Source organism: Gavialis gangeticus, unplaced genomic scaffold, assembly GCF_001723915.1.
Source record: "Gavialis gangeticus isolate Ggan-Ray unplaced genomic scaffold, GavGan_comp1, whole genome shotgun sequence".
NCBI lineage: Eukaryota > Metazoa > Chordata > Crocodylia > Gavialidae > Gavialis > Gavialis gangeticus.
In genome coordinates, this window is record NW_017729034.1 from 44,193,592 (window position 1) to 44,209,841 (window position 16,250).

General features: G+C 44.5%; 1 protein-coding gene across 5 annotated transcripts in view; it reads left to right on the top strand.

Moving 5' to 3' along the window:
• PLD5 (phospholipase D family member 5) overlaps positions 1-16,250 on the top strand; it is a 388,941-nt gene that overhangs the window by 359,540 nt on the left and 13,151 nt on the right. For all 5 annotated transcript variants that reach the window (XM_019527434.1, XM_019527435.1, XM_019527436.1 and 2 more), the window contains one exon: positions 986-1,151. In XM_019527434.1, the coding sequence (XP_019382979.1) occupies positions 986-1,151 (166 nt within the window). The remainder of the gene's footprint in view (positions 1-985; positions 1,152-16,250) is intronic.

A 16,250-nucleotide genomic window follows, 5' to 3' on the forward strand; every position in this document is an offset into this window, starting at 1 on the left:
TGTGTTCTCCATGGTGAAATAGGATTCCACCATGGAGAACTATTTCAAACTTATTTACACAGTGGGGGCCTTTTCTGTTTTCCCAGGAGTAAGGTTTTAAAGTCATTGCTGTGGCTTCCACATCTGTACTAGCTTATGTTCCTACCACTTAATGTCATTTCTGGTACAGGGGAGTTCTGTGAGACACTTAATACCTTCTCAGGTTATATTCTACAAAATCTCCTGAGACTGCTGGACATGTCCATTGCCCTTTGCTCCCCATCCTGGACTAATCCCTCCAGAGGAAGGGATCTCTAGACCTTCAAACAGCACTGTGGACCATGATCAGCAAAAAATATGTCATAAAAATAGTTGCTGCACTAAACTAAGAATTATTTTTCTCAGCAATTGGGTAGAAAAGGCAATACTGTCATGTGACCAGATACCTACCCTTATTCCCTGCCAAAGGTCATGAGGACTGTACACTGAGGTATCTGTCTTTTGCCCCTGGAGGAACTGCTAAAGAGTTGTTATAGTCCTAGATAGAGGTCTCAGCAAGAGGGAAAGAGAGGATGAAATTAGGAGCTTAAGGAAGGACATGGAAGCTCCCTTTCCTGCATTCAAAGCAGGAGTGCAGCTTGGGCAAGCAGCACACCTTGTGCAGAGAAAAATCCCATACATGTTTCAATCTACTTAGATGTTTGCAGCTTGCTAAACATCCACTTAGAAAGTGTATGTGCTTGCCCACAGGCTAACAGGATCTTACTGCCCCCAGGGTTGCTGTCTTACTACAGAGACAGTCAAGGATGTGGTAGACCACCTCAGCTAGACTCCCCTCAAGCAGGTTCTGCTCCCCGCATAATTATATATGAATGCTGTTCACATTTTGCTTAGCTTTCCCTAGATTGCCTGTGGTTATTTGAATAAAAGTCTGGGGTGGGGGTTTGTTTGGGGTTTACATTTTTTTTTTAATTTTACCTAAATGAATTTCATGTTTACTCCACAGGTACTGGCCATACTTGGATGGGAAGATAAGAGAAGTACTTGCTTTGCGAAGTATTAAAGTACGACTCCTCATAAGTTTCTCAAAAGACACAGATCCCCTTACGTTTAACTTTGTTTCCTCTCTTAAAGCTATTTGCACTGAAGTTCCCAGCTGTAGCTTAAAAGTTGTAAGTATAAGCCACATTGTTTTGGAATAAGCCTGTTTTCAATGTTAAAAAATACTTAAAATAGATATTTTAAATTTATGTGATACAATGAAAATCTTAACGTGCCATGGCATACCACCTGAGTGACAGAAGAACAACTCACTTGTCTTACTTCAGTAGTCTTTAACAAACCGCCAGTAATCTTATCTGTCATTAACTGCCTTCTGCAAGTGCAATATTTTATTGCCTATATAGTGTTCCTTGTAATATACAACATAGAATCAGGGTGGCCATATTATCTCATGAACTTCATTGACGTTAACCTCACTTACAAGGCTGAATGTGCCTTATGTCAAAGTTTGTTTAATTTTATTGTGATAATTCTTAATTGCTGTTTTGCTTCTGTAAGAGTTGTGCAGAATTTGGACCTTAATCACACATATAGTAATCCTAGGTGCTAATCTGTGGGGCAGGGATTGTTTCTTCTTTTCATTTGTACTGGTCCCAGCACAATGATACACTTCTTCTAAGGCAAGGCAGATAAACATGTTTGATGCCACTATTTAACATTTCCTCTTTAAACATCAGAGCCATTTTTTTTAAATGACAGGTGATATCTATAGAAAAATGACTGCATTGGGAAAGTTATAATTTTTAAAATATCTAAGTTAAACAAAACAAAGTCCTAACCTAAACCTCCCAGCATCTCATTATGATTCACATGGGTAAGAGGAAAGTACTTGTAAATTATAATGTTTTTAATCTTCAAAGTACTTTGCAAACACTAACTCATCAAATGGAGCCACTGTCAGGCGAGAAGATAGCTCTCCATTCAGTGTTAAAACATTAGATCTGTTCTCTCGTAGAGAAGCAGAACCAAATGTCCATAATTATGTATCTCATTAAATTGTCCATTTATTAAAAGTGATTGTGACATCATGGGTTTGCTCATTTAAATGTGGAGTAACTTGATTTAATAGTCAGCTATATCAGCACTTATTTTACTTCTTTTTCAAAAAGAAAAGCAGCATGAAATCTAAGAAAACTTAATGCATATTTTACATGAAAATTAGTCAATAAATTTAAGTTTATAAATGCCAGAGCAACTGTTACTTGGCCCTATTATATATGCAATGCATAAAGAAGTAGTTAACGCCGCATATGCCATACTTGCTGAAGGGGACAGAATTATGGTAGATGTGGCATTAAGTTTCACACAGCTATTCATTAATATTCGTCTTTATGAAAGTCACCGAAGGATATTGGACAGGAATAGAATTCTCTTTCCAAACCATTTTTGAGGATAACTGTCTTTAATCATGGGCTGACATCTTGAATATTTTTAATCCTTCTCTTTAACTAAGTTATAACAACTGCAAAACAGATGTATTGACACTGCGAGAGTTTTACATTCTGAGGGTGCATCTACATATGCATTTGATCCAGAATCAGTTCACTTGTAACTAAACTACTCACAAGTAAATGATCCCAGGCAAGCATCTACACATGCAGGGAAGCAGGAGAAAATTTGCTGCTAATGGCAGCAAACTGCTCCCATCTCCCGGGGCCCTGCAGTGGGCCCCTGCCACCACCAAGGGGAGTTTTAGGCTTTCCCTAGTTGCTAACCCAGGGGCTGGCAGAGTATCGGGCCAGGAGACACCTGTCTTTTGGCCAGGGCTGGGATGTTAAAACCTGCTCCCAGGGGCTGCCTGCTGCCGGGATGAGAACAATGTCCACCTGACCCGGCAGCAGGGGACTCCTGGCCCTGGCTCCCTGACCAGGGGCAGGAGACTTGGAAAGAGCTGCAGGGGAGGGAGCTGCAGGGATGAGGTAGGTCCCAGCCCCCTGCCCTGATGCACAGTAGGGCAAATAGCTCTCTGCTAGCTGCCCCACTGGCAGATCGGGGCAGAGGGCTGAGACCTACCTCACCCCTGCAGCTCTTTCCAAGCTCCATGACTCAATCACCTGATTGCACAAGGGGTTGGGACCTGCCCCTGACCAAGAGAGCTCCTAGTCCTTGACCCACATGTGGGGCAGAGGCTGGGGACCCTGTTTCCCACTCAGCTCTGTGAGCACAGAGCTGGCAGGGAACAGGCTGGTGGCTTTGTTCAGCACTCATCTCTGTGAGCGCAGCGCTGGAGAGGGAACAAGCTGAGCAGCTTGTTCCCTGCTCAGTTTCATGAATGGAGTTGAGCAAGAATAAGATCCTCAGCCTGTTCCTCACCCAGCTCAGCACTTCTGGAGCTGGCCGGGGAACAAGCTCCCCAGCTCGTGCCAGCAGGGAGCTCCCAGCAGCAACTCCACACCACGGGGCTGGTGCTGGGAGACTTATCTCCCAGTGGCAGCTCTGTAACTGTGGGGCCCATGCCAGGAGACCCTTATCTCCCAATGCCAGCTCCACGAGCATGGGGCTGGCACTGGATGACCCTTATCTCTCATGATGACAGAGCTGGCACTGGGAGGTAAGGATCTCCCAGCACTGGCCCCACAACCACAGAGCTGGGGCTGAGACATAAGAACTTCTCTGCCCTCATTCCCCAGTCACGATCTCAGAGCTCCCTCCTGCTGGGGCAGGGGGACATAGTCCCCACCTGGACTCTGGTGGTGGAGCATGCCCTGGTAGCAGGCTGTTCCCAGGGGCAGGGAGAAATCTTCTGCCCCCTGGTGGACAGCTGACCAGGAGCAGATTTGCTCCTGGTCAGTCATCTACATGAATGCTACTGTGCTGTTACTAATCAAAAGTAAATTTGCTACTTGCATTTTCAGGTAGCAGATTTACTCATGATTCATGAAGTTTACTACATAGTAAGCATCTGCATGTGTAAATGCACATGCTTAGTTCACAGTAAACTACACTACTGTGCAGTTAAGCATCTCATGTAGACATCCCCTGAACGTTCCTTATACAGAAAGGTATACAACTATAAACACAACAAGCAGAATTTTCACGTGGTATGCTCCTTGTATATTATTGTTTTCTTATTTTGGGGTAATACTTCAGTTATCTATTGAACCTAGACATTTTTAATTCTGAAAAAGATTGTAACATAACTTAAGTACAAATAAACAGAATTGAAACACAGATTTCATTTTAGTCATAAATAACACAGTGGGGCTGCCCTGGGAGTGGGGTATGAAGGGGTGCTGCAGCTAGAAAATCACCATAGCCCCTTCCCGGCACTACAGCTGCCCAACCCAGTGCACCCCTGCCTTGCTTGGAAGAGCTTGACACAGCACCAGCCCCAGCCCACCCCACATAGATCTGGGAACATGCACCCCTTCCCCCCATGCGCTCCTAGATGAGCAGCAGGAGCTGTGGGATGAGCAAGTGAGTGCTTGATGAGCTGCTGGACCAGCAGCTCCCAGCTGAGTGGCGCATGGTGGTGAGAGCTGCCCCCCTCCCACACACACACACATCCTCCGGACAAGCCACGACTCTGGCCTGCACCCACCCCACCCCAGCTGGGCAGCGCTTGCCCCTGCCTCAGCTCCAGCCCCTCTCCTCCCTTCCCACAGGGGCCTTGATCTGCTCCCCCTTACCCCTTCCCTTCCCTCCTCCCCATCACCAGACTTACCAGCTGAAGACAGCTCTCCACACTGCTGGGCTGTGCTCCTTGTCATCTGTGCTGCACTACACACATGCTCGGGTCATTTATCATCCAAATTATTGGTCTGATATGGCCAATTTCTGGTATAGTAAATTTGCTTTATATTGGTGCTGATCCAATATTGGACCAATGTATCAGTGCACCTCTAGTATTTGCTTACTGAACCAAATATGGAGTCCCCCCCACCCCCCAATTCTATTTTCTTTGTACATGTCTGGCTCCAGGCAGAGTTGATGTATTATAATAGAAAAATACAATATAATAATAGGGTGGAAGTGTTACATTTTCTGAACTTCTGAGAAATTGGCTTCCTCTTAATTCTGGGTCTGTGTTTAATGAAATCTATATTGTCAGTTGGCACATGGAAATATTGGCTTGAAGGCCTGGGGGGCTTGGTAACTACAGGGCCTTTAAACATTGGCCTGTCATGCAATGCGGTGAAAGACTGCTTTCATTATTCTATATGTCTGCTCAGACATTTTCACTAGGGCAATAAAGATGTAAAGTCCATTTTTTCTCTGAACTTTATACAATTAAATGTAAGGCATTCACGTTTTTGAGGTTATTGATAAGTTGTTTATGGATGGAAAAAGAAGTCTGAGTTTCTGATTTTCTCAGGGGAGCAGACTTAAGGTAGTATGCCACCTTATCTGTGGATGTCATCCAAATAGTTCCTATAAATACAATTTAATTCTGATTTTAAATGTTTTCTTTCCTTTTCAAACTGATGCTCTTGAAAGGCAATGCTCAAAGCACTAATACATGTTTGCAACTTCATTAGGCTCCTTGGTACCTCTTGGAACCACATTCCATTTTCCTCTCCTGAATTAAATGTGTAGGTGTTAGGGCCACCACATGGGGTTAGTTGGCTTTTCACCAAAATAAAGTGAGCAGACTCTGTTATACTATTTGTCCCTGTTGGGAGACAGTCAGAGTGAAGACTGAGTTTGGATTAGGCACCATGGAGAAAGAGAGATTTGAACAAGGTGGTGAGAGGGTAAGAGAACAGAGAACACAGAACAGATGTGGGTCATGCTTTTGGAGAGCATGCAGTGAAGACCATTGCAGCTGCTTGGCATTCTTCTAGTCAGCAAGTTATTTATTTTTTTTCTGAAGGGTCCTTCTGCTTTTAGTGCATAGTAGGGACCTGTTCTGAGGACTGTGTAGTGAAAGAGGATGTTTGTAGGCCTCCTGCCTCATTTGTTGCAGAAGTTGCAAAATTCATAGTCAAAAAGCAAACAATTTAAAAAAAGATGAAGAATGGTCATATAGTTACATGCTATTGAATGCTACCTGCCTCAGCCATAGATTTCCTGTGTGGTGCTACACATAATAACTAAACCAGACTTTTCATGTGTAACTGTTAATTTTGTGCTTCTGGATACCTGACTTGAAACCTTGGAATCTGATTTACAGAAGTGTTGAGAATTTACAACTGGCACTGGACTCCACAGGAGCTGTGCTTTGAACATACAGAAAACTATTTAAGGCTTAGTACTTCAAAAAATTAGGTCCTTGAAGTTTCAATTGGACATTGAAATTGTTAGATATGTTTAACTTCAAACTTTCTGTGTCTCAGTTTCCCTGCCTCCAAAATTAGATTTACATTACTTATTTCGCAAGAGGTGTTTGATAATAAATTCATCAATGTTTGTAAAGCACTCAGACACTATAATGATAAGCAGCAGAGGGAAGCTTCTGAGGAATTCTGACTTCAGAGCAGGGCTTGGATTGTGTTTGGTAGGTAAGACACAAAGTCAAGCACTGAATGGTGAGAAGAAGACCAAATTCTAATATAATAAGAGCCTTAGTCCATCTGTCTTTCTGTAATGCTCTGGGCCAACTGCGCATGCGCCACCGAGAGGGCAGAGGGTATTGGCTGGCCCAGGCAGGCACAGGCACAGCTTTGAGTCAGGTCTCAGGGGAGGGAGCAGAGGACGTTGGTGCAAGGAAACCACTGTGCCACACCCCTCCCCACCCCCGACAAAAGCCATCCGGGAACAGAGGGAAGAGGTGGGAAGGAGATGGAGGGGAAGAGAGGAGAGGGGGGTTGTGGTGGGCAGCCGGGGAAGGCCTGTGGAGTGGGGATAGTGGGGTTGGGGCTACTCTGGGCTGTTCCTGGGGGGGAATGGGCTGCATTCAGGCTGGGTCAGTGGAGCCTAGCAGCTCCTCCAGGGCCATGGGTAGGTGACTCACACCACTGCTTGCACTGCAGGGGAGCCAGGGGAGGGGGGGCATGTTCCCCCTACCCTTGGTTCCTCCATGCCATGCCCCTGGATGACCCACTGGCTCTGATTACCCCACAACCTGACTTGGCCCGGCCGAGCCATGGGACAATTGGAGACCAGTGGCTCCTCAAGAAGCACCGTGCTGGGGAGCCAATTGGGGGTGCACATTGCCTCCCAGTCCATGCACAGGGCCAGGGCAGGCTGCAGCTGCAGGGTGGACTCAACCTCTTCTCCCTGCCTTGCTGCCACTGCTTTGACAGCAGTATGGCACCATGTGAATCCCGCCACTGGGCAGGCCAGGCAGTGAGGCACATGGAGCTGTGCCATGCTGCTGCCAAACAGCAGTAGTGAAGCAGGGAGCAGAGGCTGATCCCAGCCTGACCTTGCCCTTTGCACAGAGCAGGGGGCCACATGCCCCCGCCTTGGCTCCCCAGCGCCATGCCTCTGGAGGAGCCACTGGGCTCCAATTATCCCATGACCTGGCTGGTTCAAGCCAGGTTGTGGGGCAATCAGAGCCCAGCAGGTCATCCAGGGGCATGGCACAAGAGAGCCAAGGGTAGGGGGAATGTGCCCCCCCTCCCTTTCTTTCCTGGGAGGTGGCAGTGGCAAGGGATGGAGCGGCAAGGGATGGGGAGATGCACGGGGCCAGATGTAGAGGGTCGGGGGGCACACAGGGTGGGATGCAGAGCGGTGGGGGGAGGTGGGGAGTGGAGCCAGACCCAGAGTGGAAGGGGGTGGAGTGGAGAGGGGGGAGCAGGGTGGGACCCGGAGTGGTGGGGGAAGTGGGGAGTGGGGCCGAACTCAGAGGCAGGGAGCAGGGCCAAGCCCAGAGTGACAGAGGGAGGGGGAGCAGGGTTGAGCCCAGAGTGGCAGGGGAGGAAGAGCAGCACAGGTGGGGAAGCAGGGCCAGGCCTGAAGCAATGTGGGGATTAGGCCCAGTCCCAGAGTGGCAAGGGCAGCAGGCCCAGGCCCAGAGCAGCAGGGGGAGTGGGGCTGGACCTGGAATGGCAGGAGAAGGGGGAGGGGGAGAGTGGGGCCAAACCCGGAGGAGGGGAGCAGGGCTGAGCCCGGAGTGATGGAGGGGGGATTAGCAGATCGGGGGAGCCAGGCCAGGCTCCCTGGAGCAGTGGGGGGAATGGGCCCAGGCCCAGAGCAGCAGGGGGATCAGGCCCAGGCCCAGAGTGGTGGGGGCAGGAGGACTGGGCCCGGAGCAACGGGGTAGTGGGCCCAGGCCCAGAGCAGCAGGGGGATTGGGCCCAGGCCCAGAGTGGTAGGAGCAGCAGGACTGGGCCTGGAGCAACGGGGCAGTGGGCCCAGGCCCACAGGAGCAGGGGGAGTGGGGCTGGACCCAGAGTAGTGGCAGGAGTGGGCCTGGAGCTGGAGCAGTGGCGGGGGAGCCACAAGATTGGATGCAGGGCTCTGTTGCCACCCCTTCACCCCTACCCCCATCATTCTTGACGGGCAGTTTGCTAGTATTGAACAGCATCCATTTTGTTCAGTGAATTAGATGGTATCACAAAGTTAAAGATTGCATCATAATGGATAATACCCACTAGTATCTGGGGAAGATAGTTAAAGTTTTGCAGGCAAATTAAATTATAGTGTCCTAAATTTTTAGTGGTTAAATTTACAACCATAACATTGCTTCACCGTAGGGTTTCTGTTTGTTTTTATGCCTTCAATAGGGATGAGAAAATAGTCTGTTCTGTTGTTAACGAAGCAGAAAAGGCCAGGTTTGTAGAGAGGATAACCGGAGATATTGACTTGGGAAAAAAATGAGTTCTGAGAAAGACTGGAGTTGTGTCATGGGTGAAAGAAACACAGACTATCCTCAAAAGATGTTGTTTGAGCCTTTAAAATTAAACTGGCTTTGATACATGCAAGTTTAAATGTGATAGTTTTCTAACAGTATGAAGAATAAAATCTTTTTCTAATCCTCAACTCAGAAGTGGTTAAATATAATTGGCCCAAGTGCAAATGATTTTAATCTTAATGGATAAAGAACAAATATGAGTTATTTCATCCCCAAAGGTAATTCTTTCAGAAAACTAAAAACTTCTGATATAAAGATGCAAAAGGAAAGGTGAATTCACAGGCATAAAAGCAGAGTATTGCTAACACAGCACATCAACTGAAGATGTATACTGAAGAATCTTATTTCATGCCATTTAATACCTTTGGACAATGGATTTGTTTAAGTAATAGCTGTGCTATACCTTGTGCAAAGATAGCTAAGTTTTCCTAGCAAAATCCATGTTGTCAAGGAGTTAATGAGTTGTCTGCTATAGTTGAAGTTCACATTACATTTTCAAGACATGTGTCTTTGGCTGCTTTCCCAGTTTTTAGCCCTACTAGGTTATGCAAAGGTTTCTTCAATCCAGCATATGTGGATATTAAGAACAGGGTTCAAAATATTCTGGTATTATTAATTTGACAATTTTAAGACTGTATTATTCTGTGGGTTAATTCCAGAAGTGAGCCATTATTTGCAAACAAAAGCATACCAGATATTTTTTCCTTGCATAACATAAATGTGCAAAGACAAGACAGCTAACATGTTACATAATGTTTAAGACTTTTTATATAAAAAGGCAAAATATATCTTTGCCTTCTCATGCAGGAAGTAGTTTCCACAGTAGGAGTTCTCTTCAAATAATGGGGCTTCACGCCCTTGAAACATGGTTTTTCTCTTCACCCCAAAGTCCGAAGTGATTCTATCAACCTATGAACTCCAAGGATAATGTTTCCCCCACTTGGGTATGGTAAAGCAGAAATAGTACAGACAAACTGCTCAAGGTTGACTCCATTTGAGTATCAACCTTCCCATAGGCCTCACCTCTGTGATGGCATCCTCAGATGACTTCCCGTGATATGCAAGAATTGCTGAAATGTCGGCTTCCTTTCCATTCAGAGCTGAGAACTTCTGTAATGGACTTAAGCTTCAAAAAGCTATTGATTAATTGCCTCCTCAGAATATTCCAGGTCATATTACTACTAAATTAAAGTCTTCTGGCCAAGGGGTAATCTATATGGAGAGTATCACTGTAAACCTGTGTCCTAGCTCCTTGTGCTTTGCTTCAGTCAGCTCTAGTGGTAGACAATGGGCCATGGCTGACAACTGTCCTGTTCTGAAAGAAAAAAAAATTAATTTTCTCTGCTTCCAGCTCAGTTTCAGGCAGTATGTCAGCATTTTACCCCAGAACTCTTTACCTGAAAGGCTCCTTGAGAAATGTGTACACTTCTTCAGTGTATTTTTCCATTATTAGAGAACTGTTTTGTCCTTTTATATGACAAAAGATTTCTGACACCTTCTCAGTACTAAACTTCCTGTGTTTCTAGTAAATTTTCAGATTTGAAGGTGCCATCTTTAAAGATTCAGGTGAAAGCAAAGTACAACATTCTTTAACAGGTTCATAAGATTTTTTTTCGCTCGTTGTGGGATAATGCATTTAAAGAACTTGTTCAGCTATAACTTTGAGTAAAATCTATAGTTTTTTTGTTATAATACAATACAGAGACTGATCCCATGTTTAAATCTATATAGGGATACTTCTTTATAATATGTGTGTGTTCAGATGTACTAGAAAGTAGCAAGTTGTGTTTAGACTGTTTTGTTGCCTGACCCTATTTTTTTCTTTCCATAAAAGTATTCATGGCTGTCCATTTATCATGGACAGTTCACCCAGGTATATGTGATACTGCATATTAGGAAGAAAGTATTCTTTCATTGCATGCTATACCAGATCCTGTACGTTGAATACACTTACAACTAAATGGGTAATTTTGACTTAAATCTTGCTGTATGTACAATAAAATCAACTGAGTACAGAAAAATCCCTTCAAATGAAAGAAAACATTTTCCCCAGTCATTTTTATCTTTATGGAACACAGGGAAAGATATGCACATATAATCAAGAATATTTTGCACCTTTGAAGAGAATAAAACATAGGAAAGGCTTCCTATGGCTGAGATTGCTAAAAATAGGTATGTCTCTTTCATCCAAAGCCACATATTTATGTAAATCACATCTCTCTATTCTAGCATGTGTTATTGCAGTTTTTGATATCCCAGAGATATTTACATTGCAGTTTGCATAATGAATTTTGCAGTATTGATTACTATAAAGAAGAGATATCCACAAATATGGCTATCACTGTTCTAGCTACAGTATTATACATCTGGACTTGTGTAAAATAAACTCTCCATCTATGGGTCTACTCTAAAGTCTGTTAACACTGTTGACTGTAATTCATGACCAATTCATATTGAATGGAAAGATTACTGTTTCAGTTGTCTTGGGATCAGTTTCCTATAAGCTCATATCAGGTGCCACATATTTTTCTAGTTTATAAGAAAAATGATTTTTCCCCCCTTAACTTGTAGACATCAATTTTAAGAATTAAGCAAATCATGCCCTTTTCCCAAGTCATCATCAGTAATAATGATGCTGTAGGCTAAAATCTGGACTCAGTAACATCATTGGCAAGAGTGAATTTGCACGAGTGTAAGGGCCTTGTTGCACAATAATTTTAGGTGGCTTCTGGAGCTCTTCACCTCTGGATTGGCTGCACATTGAGTGCTTAAAGCACTTATTATTCATGTTAAAGCTACACCAGTCAAGGACAGGATTATCTTTAGTCCACCTAATTTTGCTCCTGTTGCATTAAGGTGTGGCCACCCTCCACAGCTTTTCCACCCAAGTTGAAATCCCCTGGCATTTCAGGATGCAGTGGCCCCTCCCAAGTCAGGGTGGGGATGCCAGGATGCAGTGAGGCCAAGTACAGAGCTTGTGTCTCACTGTTGTTACTGGGCAGAGCCAGTGCCACAGACCTGGAGCGCCCAGTGGCTGCAGTGCCTCCCAGATTGGTTTGCTGCTCCTAATGCCTGGGCTGGACTTCAGCCATGGTGCCTGCAGGAGGTGGGAAGCTGGTGCTCACCTCTCCCACTGACCTATGGTTGAATCTATGCCAAGCCCCACACTCTGCTACAGAGCGTCCTCCACTCAGTACCTGCATTGAGACCAGTTCTTGTTGACCCCGTGCTTTGCTGGGCTGTTCAGAAACATGTCTGGGGGGGGGAGTTAGGGAAGGGACTTCCTGCCTTCTCTGGGCTTGGGAGGTGGCTGTGAGTGGTGCAGCCTTCCTGCCTATTCTGTGCAGCTCCCTGCCTAGATAGACAGCACTGAGCCCCATGATCAGTGCCCAGAGCTGCCTGGCTGCTACAGGGGGTTCGGGGGCTTCAGGTGCCTGCCAGCCATGGCTTGCTGTTCAGTGAGCCAGGCAGGGGGAGCTGGCAGCTGGACCCTGCACAGCCTGGTGGAGCATAGTGTAAGCAGGAACCGGCCTCAGGCTACTGTGTTGCAACTGCCAAACTCTGCCTGCTCCTGCTGCCTGGACCTGCCAGGGTGTGTATCCAGGTCCTGGGGGCCCAATCTTTTTTTTTTTTTCCCCTCTGGAGCTTACCCCCCCCGCAAGGCCACCACTGCCAGCTGGCCAGCTACCACCTGAGCTCCAAGTGTCCCAATCCTTTCCAGAGCTCTGCCAGCAGCCTGGGCAGGGGTGGCACAGGGGGTGGGCTCTGAAGTAAAAAAGCATCAGGCCCCTCAGAGCTCAGGCAATGAGCCAGTCCAGGCAGCAGTCAGAGGCACCGTAGCCACCAGGTGCTCTGGGGGTGCAGGCGCTCACTCAGCCCAGTGGGAGGGAGCAGTGAGTCAGTCTTGCCCCAGCTCCTAGTCCTGCCTCTGCTCACTAAACCTCTAATGGCAAGTCACAGCTGTGCAGGTGAAGGACAGTCAGAGATGGTTTTTCTCCTTTAAGTGTGAATGCTCCAGTAAGCTGAACACTAAGCCGATTAACATCTGTTCAGCTTACAGCGTAAGGTGTAACAAGGCCCTAAGTGAGGGCAAAATTTGGCTGTAGATCCAGACTTTAATAATGTTCATGATGAACAAGCCAGAATAGCATCTGGTTCCTCAGTGTTCCCTGCTGGTTCCGCAGTGCTAAGAGAATTAAAATGAAAGAAGGTGTTTAAGTTATTAAACATGAATAAATGCTCATTTTAACTAATCTAAATGTACTACATTGACTTCTTTTAAATCTCTACACAAAGTCCATTTGTGCCATGAAGCTTATAGGGAACTGTCAGCAAGAATAATTTTTTTGTAAAAGTACTGGGTTGTGAGGCCTGAGCTCAACTTTTAGCTCAACTGTGTATCATGCCGGAAGCCTGGGAGTTTATATAATTTGCCCCCATGCTTCAGGTTTTAACCTGGAAAATGGGGATAATAATACCTAATGGATAAAATCTATTAAAGCCAGTGACCTGCTCAGGCACTATATGGACAGTAGCCATGCAAGAAACTGGATAGATATTCCCAAGTGAGAGTGGTTGGATGAATGATGAGTGACAAATACTGATCTTTCATGTTATAATTGTTTTAAATTGATGTGGACCAAGTACCTGAATCAATTTATCTAGGTTTTTGTTGGAAGTCACTTATACAGTTAAATGAACAGGCTCAATTATAGCTAGCATGTAAAAGCATAATTCAAAGTGTTCTGGTAGGTACAAAATTATAGCAGCACAGTATCGTCTGTAGATTATTTCTTTCTGTTTTTTATACTTTATTAGTGAAAATGCAAAAATATCTACCCGTCTCTTTCTTTTCTCAACTGAAGTGCTCATGAAAGGTTCCAGACTAAAAGCCCTGATATCTTTAATTTATCCATAGAAAAGGTGATTTACAAACAATGGCAATACCGTTTTTTCTGCACACTCTCTTAATTGTCCCTTCACTTTTTTCTGGGGTCACTGTCTCTAAGGGTTTGGGAGATCAGGTCATTCTCCCTTCTCAAATCATTTTTTGACTTTTGTTTACAAATGTTCCCATACTCTGTCGTGCTTTTTGGATATTAAGCAATGAACACACATCACTGGCTCAAAGACTGTTCCTTTTTAGGGGGAGGAGATTATTTTCATCTTTTCATCTTGCTCTTTCACCATACCCTACATCTTGCCTTCAAAATGGAATCCAGCTGTTAACTTCTAGCCAGTTTCATCAATAAAAAACCACTTCTATATGTTATACCCTCTCTAATTAGGCCATTACAAAATTCAAAATTTGCCCTTTTCTGTTATAATAACTAACCATAAAATTAATCATTATTTTCTGTCACTGACATGTGACTCAATAATAGCTCAGCAGATAAATCTTTGCCCAAATAATAGATGTTTCTTTACTACATTTTTAAACAAATCACCATAGAACTTTTTATAAAAGTAAGGTGGTATAACCCCCACTGACCATATCACAATTCAGCTAACTAGGCTTGCCATTTTAATTTTTCTCCCAGCATCACTTAGGTATACGACTCTTCTTCACACCCTGTCTAGAATAACATAGCTTTATTGTGTTCAGTTGAACTGATATTGCATTCCACCCTAGAGGTGGCTGTACTTCAGTAATGTATTAAATAATTCTGTCAGTCAGATTTCGAAAAGTGTGATGCTATGAGATGAAAGATATTGGTACATCTGAAAAAAAGGTATTTCAAGGTCTGTATGAGAGCTGCATGTGCAGTTCTGGGTCAGGGACTTACAAAGAAATCAACAATAACACATTCATCATTTCACTTCCTTTTTTAAACTTCAGAACATCTTTATTACATTGTGATATACCTATCATTAAGAAAGCTGCACACTCACTTCTGCATTGCACTTAATATTTCCAAGCCATGATGCTGGCTTTATTTCTTTTTTGTCCTAGTCCTCTTCCCCATGGCTGCTTTTGAAGTTCTGGTCTAGCTGTTGGTTTCCTGAGTGCACCACACATATTGTGCCTAATTCAGTAATGCAGATTTCATTGTTTGATACCAAGACAGATTAAAATCAAAAGTGCTTGTGATTGTTCAACAAAACCAAACCTTACAGACATTCTTCCTTTTTATAAAATGTATGCGTTTTCTCCTGTTGTATGGAAAATTTGACCTCTGCAAATCACGGGTTTAATCTTGAGAAGTTATTGAGACGGACACATTGCCTGTTATGAACTAGCAAGGTATAAGATAAGAATATTAATGCAGTTCATTGGCATGCCTGACATTCTGCATCCTGACTTTAAATCCCAGTGCCCCTTGATGAATGATAAAATGAGAGCTATGCAAGTTTCTGGCTCTCACCTTGCAAAAAATGATGGGTTTTATGTTTGGGGTACTGCCTTTATTACATGCATTGCATAATTGTTAGAACCCCACTGTTTTCTAGTCAGGTGTATTTTAAGACACCCAAGTCACTAAACAGCATACTTTTTAATCCCTATGAAACACTACAAATTGTATTTGAGTGCCTAAATTCCTTAGCTTTCATGTGTATACCTCTTTTAGTCTAAGAAGCTCTTTACCATCGCCTACACACACAGATTTGTCCTTCAGAGGATGCTCAGAAAGACAAAGACGACCCCTGTTGAAGTGCCCACATTCTATGCATACTTCCAAGAATACGAATAGAAAAGGAGCAGGTGCAACAACTAGGAAACAAAGGATGTTGTGGTATGGGGGGGGTACAATGAGTGCCACCAAAATTCAATGTGTCACAGTGCCTATCTTTTCCCAATAACATAGCACTGAAAGTACCTAACCCAGGTTCTAGGCCTGCTTTGGATGTTTGAATACACACCTCCTACTTCCCAGAAAAGTGTCCTAATGACAAGATTATGGGCTAAGTAGGGCTGATGTTGGCTTCTACGCTCCTGTTGAAGCTGAGCTACTGGGCAGCCAAGATTGAGAGAGCATGAGATCCAAAAGGAGAGCACGGAAGAGAGAATATGACTCTAGCTCATCAAAGTGGCCACTGAACTGGGAGGAAAAGAGGCTTGTGTTGGGGCCTCTTCTCCTGCTATGGTGATGATCCATGTTTTCTAGTAACTGTGTAATGCAAAATAGAGAAGCAGTCCAGGAAGAAAGCAAAAGGGAGACAGACTCTGTCTTCTGGTCTTTAGGGCACTCAGCTGAGTAGGGGAGCCCTGGCTTCTAGTTGGTGCTATTAGGAGTGTTTATACATTTTTCATTGGTTAACTAGCAGGGGTAAGGATCCAGGGTGAGGAGAAGCTTGAGAGGGTGCAGAGGAGAGCCACATACACGATCAGAGGTCAGGAAAACAGACCTTACGATGAGAGGCTGAAAGCTATGGGACTCTTGAGCCTGGAAAAGCACAGGCTCAGGGGTGATCTGGTGGCTACCTGTAAGTTTATCAGGGGTGCTCATCAGGATCTGGGGGAACGTCTGTT